Source organism: Pipistrellus kuhlii, unplaced genomic scaffold, assembly GCF_014108245.1.
Source record: "Pipistrellus kuhlii isolate mPipKuh1 unplaced genomic scaffold, mPipKuh1.p scaffold_m20_p_2, whole genome shotgun sequence".
NCBI classification, from domain to species: Eukaryota; Metazoa; Chordata; class Mammalia; order Chiroptera; family Vespertilionidae; genus Pipistrellus; species Pipistrellus kuhlii.
The window spans coordinates 161875669-161891599 of record NW_023425515.1 but is presented as its reverse complement, the minus strand read 5'-3'; the positions used below and the strand labels follow the sequence as shown (position 1 = coordinate 161891599).

Sequence of the window (15931 nt, the reverse complement as noted above, 5' to 3'; positions counted from 1 at the left end):
AGATGGTCTATTTCCCTACATTTTTTTGTTTATTGCTCATTGTTCCACCTCAACCATGGCCATGCTAGCTTGTAGTGCCCCACTCTGTGAGTGCAGGGAGCTAGTCTGTAGCCACTCTTCACTGGGAGGCCATTCTGATGAGAGCTCTGCTGCTTAGTGAACCAGGCCCAGCTTTACATTCACAATCTGGAAGACCTTGCAGAGTAGGTCTTAATATCTAAATTCTGTTTACCTATTTGTTTAGTTTGGTTATATTCAGATGCCATACATCACATGGTAGGGCTTATCAATGGCTCTTTTGCCTAAAAAAAAAAAAAAAATCTAATCTGATGGTGGTGTAAGGAAAAGCAGAAAGAATCCAGAAACAAGCCAGGGCACTACATTATGTGGGAGAGTAGAGGAAAAGAATCCTTTGTCTAGATGATTAATGCCTTTATCTTCTCTCTAAAATAGGCTCTCTGTGAAACTCCTACAAAATCTATCTCACAGATCAGCTTAGAAACTCCTCCAACATAATAAGCTTGCTTACCCCAGCTCTGCAGGGAACCCACTAGCCAACTGTGGCTTTAGAGCTTCTTGTTTAAGCAGGCCACTGAAGCTCAGCTTTTTTATCCCTCTATCATTATCTTGTTACTCGTATACATTCACTCAATGCATGTCACAAGCATCTACTATGAGTCTACCATGTGCAGGGTACTAGGTTATTCATTGGTGAACAGAAAGAAAATATTGTTACTACCTACATAGAAATGTAAACTGTAAGTAAGCAAGCACAAATACACATATAATTGTAAATTGAGAGTGCGTTGAGGGAAAAGACCTAGTTGCTCCAAGGGAGACTAACAGGATAGTCTAATTTAGGTGATGATAGGAAAGGTAACGTGAACTAAAACAAAATTGAAAGCTAGACGTTAGCTAGACAAGAGAGGTAGTGTGGAGAACAAAAAGAATAGAAGAAAAAAATATTCAAAAGTCTTGAGATAGACTATGCACTTGGTTCATCTGAGAAAATAAAAAAAAAATCATGCTAAGGAGTTTGGATTTCATTTCAGCATAATTGGAAATTATGGAAGCGTTTTAATTCAGGAAATGACGTGATCCAATTTTGCTTTGAAAAGGCCATGTGGAGAAGGGATTGGCGAGAAGAAGAATGAGAAAAAAGGAAGCTGGGTGGAGTTGGGGACTTTTTCAACAAAGCAAGAATATGGAAACAGAGACAAGTAGACAGATTGGAGATAACTTTTAAAGATAGAATTTCAATATAATTTAAAGACCTTAGTAAGATTGGGGACTTCCATAGCTTCTGTCCTAATCCAACCTATTATTTTTTCTTGCCTGGGCCACTGAAATAGATACCCAAGTATTCTTCATGCTTTCACTTTTCTCCTCCCCACAACAGGCTGTTTTTCTACTCAATGGCTCCTTTCAAAATGCAAATCAAATCATTTCATCATTCTCAGTATCTCTACCCCATAGTGGCTTCTCATACAAAACTCCTACCAAGTATAGGAAGGTCCTATAATCTTGTTGCCTGTCTCCCTTTCTAATTCATTTTCTATCAGTCACCACCTTACTCCTGTTCAATCACACTGACCTTCTTGTTGTTCCAGGAAGCTTATTCCTGCCCTGGGACTTCTGTGCTTACTATTCCAGCTGGACCACTGTTTTTTTCAGATACATCTAACCTAATAGAATAATATGCAAATCAACCATCACTCTGCTACACAAGCCACACCCACCAGCCACACCCACCAGCCAATCCGAGAAAGCATGCAAATTAAGCCAGCAAAGATGGTGGTTAATTTGCATACACAGAGGGAGGGAGGAGTGAAGATTGAAGACAACATAGTAGGAAGAGGGAGGGAAAGTGGAAAGCAAGGCAGCTATGGCTGCTGGAGGGAAAGCACTGGCAGTGCATGCGGAACAGGGTGGGGAAGGTGCACAGAAGTGGTGGCAGTGCATGCAGCCACAGAGACAGTGGCAGCAGTGGCCACAGGTGGGGCGGGCAAGATGGGCAGGGCACACCCCGCCTGTCCCACCCATCCCATCCCGCCCAGCCCACTGCAGCAGGAGAGGTGGTGGTGGCCGGAGAGAAGCCTGCGGAAGTCTTGCAGGAATATTCCTGCAACAGGTACTATATATATATATATATATATATATATATATATATATATATATATCCCCCCTCATTATTTTCTATCTCCTTACCTTGCTTTATGTGTATTCATTACACTCATCATTACCTTACACTACATTATATATCAATTTGTTTATCTCTCTTTCTAGAATTTAGTTTCCATGGAATTACTTTTTTACTTCTGCTTTCCCCACATCTAGAAGTGTGTCAGCATAGGAAGAAACTCCCAGGCAATATTTATTGAATGAAAAAATGAAGGAAAGGTGAAAGAGAAAAAGACATTTAGGTTGACTGAGGTTCCTGGCTTGTCCAGTTGGATGAGTGGGGATTATGGACTATTTACTGAGTTGGGAGCATTTTCAGAAGGCCAAATTTGGGGGAGGTCAGGAGATCCATTTAAATCAGGTTGATCTGGAGACATTCAAGAAGAACAATCAAGTTGGTATATAGACAGGACTACAAAAATTCATCCTTGCAACTAAGTAAACAGGGAAACTAAAAATAAAATCATGTGTATTTTTTTGTTAACCACCAGTTGTTCTATTATATTGGATTTAAAAAACAAATAGTTTAAAATAAAAAATTATTATAAAAATAAAATTTATATAAATATATATATATGTACATTAAAGCAAAATTTTTGAAAAATAATACCTACGTTTATTTTCTAAAACCAATGCAGTTATTTTTGGCATACTTTCACTTGTTTCAGTTTCTTAGATACATATATATTTAATACAATGTCATTGGTATTTTTGTGAAGAACATATTTTTCTAATACAGTTTTATTATTTTTAGTTTTTATTACCTAACCTTTAATCTTCATAATTGTATTTTATGTACTGATTCTTCTTTATAGATCACTATGGCCCGGTGCATGAAAATCGTGCACAGGGGATAACCCTCAGCCCAGCCTGCACCTTTTCCAATCTGGGACCCCTTGGGGAATGTCCGACTGTGGGATCAGGCCTAAACCAGCAGTTGGGACATCCTTCTCACAATCTGGGACTGCTGGCTCCCAACTGCTCACCTGCCTGCCTGACTGATTACCCCTAACCATTCTGGCTGCCGGCCTACTCACCCCAACTACCACCCTTACTGGCCTTCTTGGACCCAACTGTGCCCTCCCTTACCAGCCTTATCACCCCCAACTGACCCCCATTGCCTGCTTGATAGCCCCCAACTACCACCCCCATCCCCGCTGGCCTACTCACCCACAGCTGCCCTCCCTATGCTGGCCCAGTCACTTCTAATTGCTCTACCTTGCCAGCCTGGTCGTCCCCAACTGCCCTCCCCTGCAGGCCTGATTACCCTCAACTGCCCTCCCTTATAGGCTTGATCCCTCCCAACTACCCTCTCCTGTTGGCCTGATCACTCACAAGTACCTTCCCCTGCTGGCCTGGTCTCTCCCAATTGCCCTCCCCTGCTGGCCTGATAGCCCACAACTGCCTTCTCCTGCCTGCCATCTAGTGGTGGCCATCTTGTGTCCACAGGGGGGCAGCCATATTGAGTGTTGGAGTGCAAGTCAATTTGCATATTACCTCTTTATTATATAGGATAATGCTGTTCAGTAAAATCTACTCTCTAGGTACTGAGGTACCTAGTAAACTTAGAACACTTTCTTTAGTATAGGATATTATCAGTTCTAAGCTTCTTAGTATTCAAATATGTAAATATTTTAGTCCAAATGATTTTATAGCTACTATCTTGTTAACTCCCTTCAGAGACCTTTTCCTGGAGATATATATATATATATATATATATATATATATATATATATATATATATATATATATGGTATATATATATAGTGTATATATATATATATATATATATATATATATATATATAAAGCAACTTTTGTCAAAGAAGGCATTTTATCAAATGCAGATGCTGCAAAATTATAGACCTTCTAAATTTAATTTCTCTCAGGTCCAAAATATAAATATCTAATTAAAAGAGGAGCTTCATCAAAAAATCCTCCTCCTAAACTGTGGTATCCCAAGGTATGGTATTGAATTTCACAATTAAATCTGTACTCCAGTTGTGCTTTCATCACTTAATTTGTGCAGTTCCTCCCTCGCTTTTGTAGAGATAAATGTCATGTTTTCTTATTTGTAAGCTCTATTTTCAATAATTGTAATTTGATATAAGCTTTAAAGGCTGAAATACATGGGTGCTTCACTTATTGAATATTTGATTAAAGATTTCCAATTGATTTTGAACAAAAAGCAACAAAAATTGCATTCTTATTTAGAGATTTCATTAACAAAATGTAAGGATCTCATTAACAACAACACACACACAAAAGCAAAATCAACGTTGATTAACAAAGAAGCATAATAAGGCTCAAAATCTCTAAACTCCCATTGATGGCAAACAGTAAATAAAATAAGCATGGTCTGCCTTCCTGAAACCCAAAAAGAAATATTTTGCATGGTGTTTAGCATTAACTTCATAAAAAGTTATATAGTTCTCTTACTTGGTATAAATTTTGAGAAATATAATTCCTATTTTGAAGGTAGAAAATAAAAATTGCTTTAGATGCAGTTATAATTTATATGGACATCTCAAACAAATTTAAAATAAATTCCTATTATATAGGTTTGTTAGTTTAACAGGTATATTGCTTTTAACCAAATTTGTATTCATATTGCCCTAACAAAACATAAATAATTTTAATGTTAATATTGAAAATTTTAAAACTGAATTATCAGCATTATTACCAATAAGGAAATATTTTACCTTCAAACAGAATGAAATTCCAAACGCTTGACTATAAGTATATGAATTGGAGAACAGTAATTGAATTACATTGGAATTAAGTTAAATTATTTTCTATTTGAAACATCTGATGACACTGATATAAAACTGCTGGTTTTAGTTATGCTAATAGAAAAAATACATTAACTTTATTTACAAGAAAACTTGGAATTAAAAAATGATTTAAATTATTGATATATTAAAAGGATAGTCAGTGTTCTAAATAGCAAGTGATACCATATACAACTCTGAAGTGTGTCTTTAACTTAGGTTATCGTTGTTCTTTTAAAAGATTGCAATAATTTTTCTTCTATGCTCAAGCTTTTTAAAAATATATACTTTAATTGATTTCAGAGAGGAAGGAAAAGAGATAAAGAGATAGAAACATCATTGATCAGCTGCCTCCTACAAGTTCCCTAATGGGGATCTAACCCGCAATCCAGGCACATGCCCTGACCCAAATGGAACTATGACCTCCTACAAGTTCCCTAATGGGGATCTAACCCACAATCCAGGCACATGCCCTAACCCAAATGGAACTATGACCTCCTGGTTCATAGATCAAAGCTCAACTACTGAGCCATGCTGCTGGGCAATTTTTCTTCTTTTATGTGCAAACTGTAGCCTTTGGGCATATGTTTTCTTTAAATAATTATTAAATCAAGTAGATGCTAATATTTAGCAGAGTTGTGTCTCTTGATTTTTATGTGGTCATGTTATCAGTACTCCCTTCAGTGGATTATAAATACTGAGAAACTTTTTATGCAATGTTCATCACTTAATTTCATGAGAAATAGAAAATTAGTATTTAAGTTTCCTAAAACATGCACTTTAAAATTTGAGCTAATTGCTGGTTTATTGCAATATTGTTTTTTGTAAAATGTAACAAAAAATATTTTTAGATTTACATCATCCTATTTAATAAGGAGTAATGTGTAAATTGATTATCACTCCAAGACACAAGATGGCCACTTCCATGTGGTCAAAGATGGCTGCCCCCATGTGGATACAAATGGCCACAACAAGATGGCCAGCAGGGAAAGGCAGTTGGGGCAGTTAAGGGTTACCAGGCCAGCAGAGGAGGGCAATTGGGGTGACCAGGCCTGCAGGGGAAGGCAGTTGTGAGCAATCAGGCAAGCAGGGTGGGCAGTTAGGGGTGACCTGGCCAGCAGAGGAGAGTAGTTGGGGGAGACCAGGTCAGCAGGGGAGGAAATTGGGGGGTACCAGGACTGTAGGGGAGGGCAGTTGGGGGGACCAGGATGCAGTGGGGGATAGTTGTAAGGGGACCAAGCCTGCAGTGGAGGAAGGCAGTTGTGGGCAATCGGGCTAGCAGAGAGGGCAATTAGGGGTGACTGGGACGGCAGAGGAGGGAAGTTGTGGGAGACCAAGCGAGCAGGGAAGGGAAGTTGAAGGGAGACCTCCAGGGGAGGACAGTTGGGGGGGGGGGGCAAGTCTGCAGGGGAGGGCAATTGGGAAGGACTAGGCCTGCAGGGGAGAGCAGTTGGGGGGGTGGGCAGGCCTGTAGGGGAGGGCAGTTAGGGGCAACCAGACTAGCAAGGGAGAGCATTTAGGGGTGACCAGGCCCACAGGGTAGGGCAGTCAGGGGTGACAGGTCCAGCAGGGGAGGACAGTTGGGGGCAACCAGGCCTGCAGTAGAGGGAAGTTAGGGGTAATCAGGCCATCAGGGGAGGGCAGTTAGAACAATCAGGCCAACCAGAGAGCAGTTAGGCATCCATCAGGCTGGCAGGGGTGTGGTTAGGGGGTGATCAGGCTGCCAGGCAGAAGCAGTTAGGGGCAATCAGGCAGATGCAGGTGAGCAGTTGGGAGCCAGCAGTCCTAGATTGTGAGAGGGATGTCCCAGATTGGAGAGGGTGCAGGCTGGGCTGAGGGACATCACCCCTCCCCGTGCACAAATTTTGTACACAGGGCCTCTAGTATGATACATATGCCAAGAGCAATCAGATTATTCTCTGTAAGCAGTATTACCCAGTCTATTTCTCAAACATATTTCCTATTCGCCTACCCTATAATTTTCCACATTTCCTGTTGACCCCACCAACTAGTGACCTGGAAGCCCCATGCATCTGGCAAGTTGCTGTCTTGGTTACTGCAGGATTTGCTGGTACCACAGGCTACCAGCAGGGGCAACAGCTTTAAATACTTCCCCACAACCACTTGGGACCTGAAGGAGTTAACTGCCTTTTTGTATCAAGATGGACATGCTTAGTTTTGTCGGAGAGCACACCTCCTTGTAAAGCAGGTGTTGGTTACGTTGGGTCTGGAAATGGTCAGGAAGAGAAAATGAGGTTATCGTTGGTTTTCTTCCATGACTATATTGGTAGTTTTGAAAATATAGTTCTTTTCACCTAAGAGTTATGACTACTGTAAGAGGGGCACATTATAATAACCATATTTTACACAGAGACGCCAAAAGAGAAAGTCCTGCCCAAGGACAGCAGCGTGGGCCATAAGCCAACACCTAGTTCTTGTCCAGTGTTTTCTCCATAGGCACCTAGATTGGAGAACACAGATAGGTGACTTAGAGGCTCTCCTGCCTGCTGGGAGCCTGCCCAGGGACTTTCTGGCTGCATTAGCACTCTGCCAGCAGCCACACGTAGGTAGGAATAGTGTTGCTGTTCATGACCAGGGGGAATAATCAGTCTCAGCTATTCCTGGCTTCTAAACCAGCCAAAGTAATTGGGTTTAATTTTAATTTTTTAATGGCTTGAAATTAATAGAAGCAGCTGCTGCCACAGTGTGTAGGTGTCCTTTTCCAGAAGGTAGAGTAAAAAAAAAAAAAAAAATTCTACACATAAAATAAACTCTGAAAAATAAACAATAGAGTGTGTAGGACAAAAAGGTTAATTCAGAAATCAAGCAGTGTGTTTTTGTTATTCAATACTCTCTGGCAATATGTGGCACCGTCTCTCCCCTCCCACCACCAGTGCTCATCAGCCCCTGATAAGAAGGTAATCTGATTAGACACCAGTGTAAAAATGTATTGCCAGTATCTGAGCACTCCCTCACTCTCTCTCCTCCTCCCTGGGACTCACCCAGAGATTAGTCCTGACAAAGTGAGGAGAAAGATAAGAATAGATAAACTGGTGACAGGAGCCCTATTATAATTATTCAGGGGAAGATAAGATTGGAATTAGGAGCAGGGCCTGTTTGCTTAGAGAGGGTGGATTTATAATGTGGGCATCCATGCCAGGTGTCTGGCTGTGCCAGATGCCAGAGAAGAAAAGGAGGAGGCCAATTGGCTGAAACCAGGTGATAGTCTGAGTTGTTCCATCTAATTACAGACTTAAAGCCTGCATTGGCATGGATGACAAATCAGAGATTCAGCTGCCCTCATGAAGGGAAGAAGAATTGAAATCTTACCTCTATTTCAAACTTGTGAAGCCAGATTCCAGTTTACTTCCCAGGTCTAGGGAGATGAAGTTGTGGAACCAAGAGACTGTTTCTGCAGCTGCAATTGCTGAATGAATTTCTGAAAGCATAACCTTGGTATGGGGGGAAGAATATATGTTTATCAGTCAAACCATACTGCACATCAATAAGTAACACATTATTCGCATATAGGAGGTGCTTAATATGTTATTCCTTATGGAGGTATCTGAGTGACTTTGTTTTACATATTTCCTTCAAGATTGCAGTCTGAAAAGATTGATTCTTTATTATTTCCCTTTCTGTTAATTTGAAGAAAAAAGTTTGTCTACTGTCAAGGAAGACCCAAGGGTTGGAATTCAACTACCTGCATCCCTATTCCCTGCTTGATTGGAGAGGGAATCAGGGCTCCTGTCTGTCAGGCTCCTGAGGAGGATACGGAATGTTGTTGTTATAGAGAACCTTACATATTCCTGTAAGTTCTGGGCTTCTCCTCTGTGCTGAGGTGACCTCCAAAACAAAGATGCATTGGATTGACATTTTGGAGAGAAGGCACAGAGGATGGCAAATGGGAAGAAATCATTCATTCAGTTAGTTATAAATTCACTCATTCGCTCAACAAACATGTTTTGAACTCCTGTCAGGGCCAATCTCTGTGCTAAGTGCTACTGATTTTGAGATGAATCAGAAATAACAGCAGTATCTGCAATTAGTATTTAGAGCAATTCATTCATCCTGAAGTTGCTGACAAAGACTTCAAAGAGGAAATGTCATGTGAATTGGGCCTCACTTTTCTACATAAGAATTCACTATATAGAAAAAGTATGGGAAAGGCGATTAAAGGTAGATCAACACTTTAAAAAGGCAGGGAAGCATTTGAGAAGATAATGTATTCAGGGAAAGACTCACAGGTTCACATGGGGAGTTCACAATCTATATTGGCTGATGTGTTTGAAATAATTTACTCTAGTTGTTAATCTCTTAAAGTTAACTCATGAATATATTAATTTATTCAATCCATAATCATTCTTGAGCACTTCCTTCATGCAAGGCTCTGGATAGATCCTGCAGAACCAAATATGAGTAATATACAGACCCTGCTCTCATGTAGTGCACAGTCTAATGTAATAGAATTGATATAATGAAAATTGGGCTATAATAGGAAAGTATGTATACTATGATTGAAAATGTATTGAGTATGTACCCACCTGTGTGCATGCATGTGTGTGTGGGCTCACTCACCCACATGTGCATACTCATCTGAATCTTAGGATGTGAGAAGAGGTTCAGTCACCAGGAAGGATCCAGGATGATGGCTTGTTCCAAGAGCTGGGCCAGTCTGTAGTCACTGAGTTCAGAGAGCACACAGCTCTTGGACTCTTCCTGCATCTCTGGCGGGATCAGGTATTATGGACTCTTTCCTTCCCACAGTCTTCAGTGGAGTTATGCATTCTTGACCCTATCCTGCTTTATTTTTATGATATCATAGGGATAATAGGAATAACTTAAGAGGATTGTTGTGAGAATTAAAGGAGTTAATATGTTATAAAATACTTAGAATGGCCTAGCACATAGTCAATGAATAATATAATTCCTAATATATGTATTATGAATTAGTATTATTATTATCATTATTGCTTTCATTGATATCTCAGACTATCTGTATTAAATGGGATCAGAAGGTGGCCTTGTCTAACTTAGCACCAAGTACAGAAAGGTGTCAAATAATATTTGCTTATTTTGGGGGATAAAGAACTTTCTTTATGGAATCCCTTGAAGCTTCCCACACTTGTCCTCCACTGTGATGTGGACCTTTCTGATTTCCCTTCAGCCCAGTGTTAAAGAGTCTTTACTTCATGCTGAGTTAAGATTTGGCCCCTACGATTCCTACCATTTATCTTAGGAGATGAGTCTTCTTTTTCTTTTACTATTGCTTTTTAAAACAAGCAAGTATTATTTGATACCTTTCTGTACCACTGCTAGTGAGAGAAGAAAAAGATGATATTGTTCCTGTATTTAAGAATCCTACCTTTGAGGGAAGGTAGGGGAGGGTGGGGAGAAGGGGGAGAGATCAACCAAAAGACTTGTGTGCATGCATATGATCCTAACCAGTGGTTATGGACAACAGGGGTACCGGGGCCTGCATAGGGAGGGGTTTGGGATAGGAGTTGGGGGAGGGGGGAGGACAAATATGTAATACTTTAATCAATAAAGAAATTTTAAAAAAGAATCCTATTCTTTGAAGAAATTTCCATTTACTTTTGTTGCTCATTGTTAAGAAACAAACCAGGTGATAAGACATGTTTAAATATACGTCAAAGTAGAGAAAATTAACGAAGAATGAATAGTCAGAGAAGGTTTCTGAGGAGGTATGTTAAAGGATAAGCATTTATTTATACATTCTTTTGTTTATTAATCAATTAGCTAATTTAAAAACATTTAAACCTTTATTGACAATCTATGATATGCCACATCTGTGAGTCAGAGTTTACCAAGTAATTAAGATGGCAGGACAGGCAGTCCAAGGTGAGGAAATTCCAAATACAAAGATACAGAGATATGGGAGGTATGACAGTAAGTTATGTTAGGGACTTAATTTGCTCATATAAATAAAACATAGGCACAAGGAGGGAGAAATGGCTGATGATGCTGGTATTACAGGGTGATCTTGAGGAGTGTTGTGAGCCAAACTACAATTTGAGGAAGCGGAGTTGTTTGGAGAGTTTTAGGGTGAGTACTGTGTGACCAGATTTTTTTGGAAGCAGGAGGTAAAACTCTGAGTGGCAAGGGGAGAAAGGTAAGTGACAAGATGCTACAGGGACCTTGAGCACAGACTTCAGAGTTGCACTAGTCTATGTCTGCTACAGACTCTGCTGCTTACTAACATTGCAACCCTGGGGAATTTTATCTTTCTGAGCTTCTATTTTCTCATCTGTGTAAAACAAATGTTAATAGCCCCTACCTCAGAGAGTTATTGCAATGATTAAATGATAATGCATATAAAACATTTAACACCATGCCTGAGTCAGTGAAAATATAAAAACCAAAAGAAGAGAAAACCAGCAGTGCATTCCAAATGAGGGACACATTTCTCCCACACACTCCCAGCCCTCTTTTCTTTTATTCTTTGCATTGCTTGAAAGTCCTCATGAATTTATCCTGCTGAGTCCTTCTCAAATGGGTTTTTGTTTGTTTCTTTAGCAGGGTCTGGAAAATCTAAGCCCTGAGCAACATCCCAGCTTCCTTGAATGATTACCCCAGGGCCTATTACCTTCACTCTGTCTGCAAATCAGGTTAGGCATCTGACCCACTCAGGAGGGAAGCTGAGACAGCTGTAGGAATTAGATGAATTCTCCTGATAGCATATAATCAGATTTGGTGTTTATGGCAGGTTCTCAGAGTCAAGTTACTAAACTTGGCTGGAATAGGAGAAAAGTAAGGTGATTAGATTTAAAGCATGGGCCCTGATCAGATATACTAGTAAATGAAGACTTAAAAAGATCAGCATCATAACCTGAGGGACCTATGACTATAGAAATCCCTTGGGAATGAAGGCTTGCTCACCTTGTGCTCTAGGAGACTCAGACTCACATCTCTGAGTCAGGGCTTGAAGTGACTATCTCAGACCTTTGGCTGGAGACATCAAAGCCACTTTCACTAGCAATCTCCCTGCATACAACTCTGGAACCCTGAGACTAGCTTATTCCAGCAACTTCATATTCCTGCAGGTTAAATCACATTACAAATGTAGACCATCATCTATTCTCCCTGTTCTCTCTTTCTTCAGCTTACTTCTCTATCCAAAACTTTCCATTTTCCCCTTTGAGGCAGCTCCATGGTTAATCATCTCACTTGTATCTTGTGTTTTAGTCCACTGCCTACCTCTTATCTTAACCAAATCATGCTTGGTACATGATACTTAAAAATTTGCTGAATAAAACAGTGAACTAAGGCCTGACTATCCTGGAGGCCATCCCTTCCTTTGCTGCCCTCACAGGAGCTGCCTATTTTGTTACACTCAAAGTACAGAAGACTCAAGGGGAAATAGCTTTCTTCATTCCCCATACACCTTCCAGGCCACTGTTTCTCTTTCTTCTCACTGGTATTGGTATCTCAAAATGTTCAACATAGGAATGTTGAGGGAGGCAATCTGGTTAGAAAAGAGTGCCCAGGGAGCTTATCTGAAAGCTGTCTTTGTATTACAAAAAACAAACAAACAAACAAACAAAAAAAAACCTGTTGTTACTTGCATGCTTCTTCCTCCTGGCTTTGGGAGTAGGAAACAAAGGGACTCTATTGGTGAGCTTACCATCTAGACAGCTTCTGATGCTACCACTGACCTTCATGTGCAAAGCCCTGTGCCTTTGTTGCTTATGCTGTTCTCTGTATATCTTGCCCACCTGGGCACTTTCAGGTTCTTACCCATCTTAGACTCCATAGCCCATCACTTAATCCACTTCACTCTAATAGTCAAAAATCTGTCTTGTTTCCAGTATCCTGTCCTCCTTCTGAACACTCTCACCTATCCCTTAGACTAGTACAATCACGATACTTTACTTCTTTCATTCACTTGAAAGGTACCCTTGACTATAGGATTATGTTTAAATTTTCTAATGTGCCTTATACAGTCCCTTTCTAATCTGACTTCTGCCTTGCTCTTCAGGCACATTTCTCATGATTTCCCTACTTACTCTTTGTGCTTTAGCCATAATGAATTTCTTGCCATCCTAATATTACTGGTGTACTTGCCTCCTATTGCCTCCTGGCCTTTGACACACCCATATCTGGAATTCTAGGAGCCCATAATTCATCAAGAGGGACCATAGAGCAGTGTTACAGAGTTTGAAATCAGATAGAGACAGATTTGAATCCCAGCTGTCATTCACTTGCTTGAGGTCATATGGAATCTCTTTAACTTTTATGAACCTCCATGATCACATCTGCAAAGTGGGTAACAATACCCACCTTGACAGATTAGCTACAAGGACTGAATCAGGAATAGAATGAGCCCTAAAAATAATCCATACATGGCATGTCCTATCTCTTTTCTCTCAGTCCTTCCTTTCCTTTTGTCTTTTTCTCATCTTTGCATTCCAATTAATGTTTGAGTGGCATTCATAACATTCAGGGCCACAGAAAAGCAGTACAGCCACTCTGTGTATAACATCGGTGTCAGGAAACTGCTGCTCTTCCACAGGAAGCCCCCAGCCTCACTCCCACTGTGGCCATTTAGACAGTTCCAGAAAGACACCTAGAATAAACAATGAAGGCAACTTGTTGAAGATTCCACAATAAACAGGGTGTGTGCTGATTCTCTTAGACCTCTTAATGTTCTTCAGGCTGGGGCCATCATCATTCTAGTTGTTCTCAACCTCATGTCTGGTGCCCTCCTTCTCACACTTTCCTCCATATGTTTCTGTGCCTCTTGACTTCTCCATTGCATGCTAAGCTGTTCCAGGTGAACATCTCAACATCCACTGTGCCAGAACCCTTCCCAACACTCCCCCCAAAAAACAAAAAACAAAAAACAAAAAAACCACACCAAAAAAACAGATTTTTCCTCAAGGAGCTTCCAAACTGATCCTAATGGATAAGACTTAGGAAGCATTCAATAAAAAAGCAAGTTCCTACAAAATGTGGGAGCTGGACTGGCCTCAAATTGTCAATGGATGATCCTGAAAAAGGCACAGTTTGTGATGGATTCTATATGATTAACAGAATTTGAAGGGACCGAAATGAGAGGCCATCTTTGTACATAAGAATGGTTTCGATGTTATACAGCATGGCGGGATGCAGTGAACCTGTGAGGTGGGAGAATATAAAGAAGTTATAGGAATTATGACTGGAACATATTGCCTTTTCTCATGTATGGTTTTAATATTTCTTTTTGGAGAATGAGCATGATGGCTTAGAAAAATTGCCTGCATAGCATATTTTTAAGCAGAGTTTCCCAAAGTGCTTCTGTGGAAAACTAGACTCATGAAATGTCCTCTAGAAAAATAATAGTAATAACCTAAAGATGTATTGAATAATTTCTCCTACCTTGAATATTCACAATGCACATTCTTTTGGGAGGTCTGAAATAGTTTTATAATACAAAAACCGGACTTCCCTAGAAAAAGCAGGCATCACATATCTATGTCATTAAAATACACACTCTTTCTCCTCAAAACATTTTTAGAGACTATGGCTATTTTGTATACTTAGTTTTAATATTTTATTGACTGCTTTCCACTATAGGATATTCTCCATGAGGATAACACCTTACCTATCTTAGTTACCTTCACATCAAGAGTTTAGCGTGATGCCTGTGCATACAAAAGGTGCTCTCAATAAGAAAAACAATGAATACAACTTGTTCAGCTTTGTGTAACATTGCATTGTCCAAGCAGCTGACAAAGGGTAGGGCTGGAATTTGAAGAGTGCTGCCAGATTCATTCCCCATATACCTTAGTGAGGACAGGTGGTGTGAGCTGTTGCCCTGATCACCACCTAGGATCTTGAAGTTACAGTTTTCCTTGGACATTTATTTCTGCTTATTCCCTTTTAAAGCTAGAATGATTGTCTGAAATGCTCAAATTTCTTTCTTTGTATCTTTCAGGCAAAGGCTGCCACCTAAAAATGTTTACTACTACCGTTGCCCGGACCATAGGAAGAATTATGTGATGTCCTTTGCATTTTGTTTTGACCGAGAAGAAGATATTTACCAATTTGCCTACTGCTACCCGTATACATACACCCGCTTTCAGCATTACCTTGACAGCCTGCAGAAGAGAAACATGGATTATTTCTTTCGGGAGCAGCTGGGCCAGAGTGTGGTAAGTAAGGCCCATTCAGAAAACAGGCAGCTGTGGGGAGAACATGCAGTGCGTTTTCATAGAATGCAAATAATGGGTACTGGTGCTCTGTAGACTGTGCTTTGGAACTTTTAAAAATTGTTGTTTATAATGTGTAATCCATTGATACAATATGCCCACCAGGAAGCTACAGAATAAGGTATAAGACAGATGCTCATCCTTTTGAATGAAGCCTATAAAGGTCTCTAACAAAATACAGAAGTTTTGCTAATTTCCAGAAACTCTGAGTAAAAGAAAAAGCTTCTACTGGGTGACACAAAGGGCATGAAAGCATTTTATGATTGTGATTTATTTTTCAGTGAATTTAGTTCCCACAGTGCAGGTAACTAAATGGTAACTAAATTCAAGTGGTACACAGTTTGGACATGCTGCCTGCAGGTTGTTCTGACTCTGCCGTCCGTCAGTTCCCAGCTCCTCTTTCTTCCCCTGGCGTAGTTTCTGGATCTGGATATTTCAGTCTTGCACTCTATATCAGTTTCTGTTGCCGCTGTAACAAGTTGCCATAAACTTTGTGGCTTAAAACAACACAAATTTATTATCTTACAGTTTAGAAGTCTGAACTTGGTCTCACTGGCCTAAAATCAGAATATCTGCAGGTCTGCATTCCTTCTACAGGCTCTTGGGGAGAACTCATTTTCCTGCCTTTTCTAACTCAAAGAAAAGGGGTGGGGAATGTATTCTCTGGGCTGTATTAGGCCCACAAAATCATTTGGTCTGGCCCTGCCAAGGCAACCACAGGAGGGACTCAAAATTAAAAATGTAGGAGCTTTTTACATAGCGACATAAA

The 15931-nt window shown here is 40.2% G+C and overlaps 1 protein-coding gene across 2 annotated transcripts in view; it reads left to right on the top strand.

Moving 5' to 3' along the window:
• Window positions 1-15931, top strand: part of AGBL4 (AGBL carboxypeptidase 4) — a 915072-nt gene that overhangs the window by 470186 nt on the left and 428955 nt on the right. For both annotated transcript variants that reach the window (XM_045584580.1, XM_036445875.2), the window contains exon 5: window positions 14889-15105. In XM_045584580.1, coding sequence (XP_045440536.1) covers window positions 14889-15105 — 217 coding nt within the window. The remainder of the gene's footprint in view (window positions 1-14888; window positions 15106-15931) is intronic.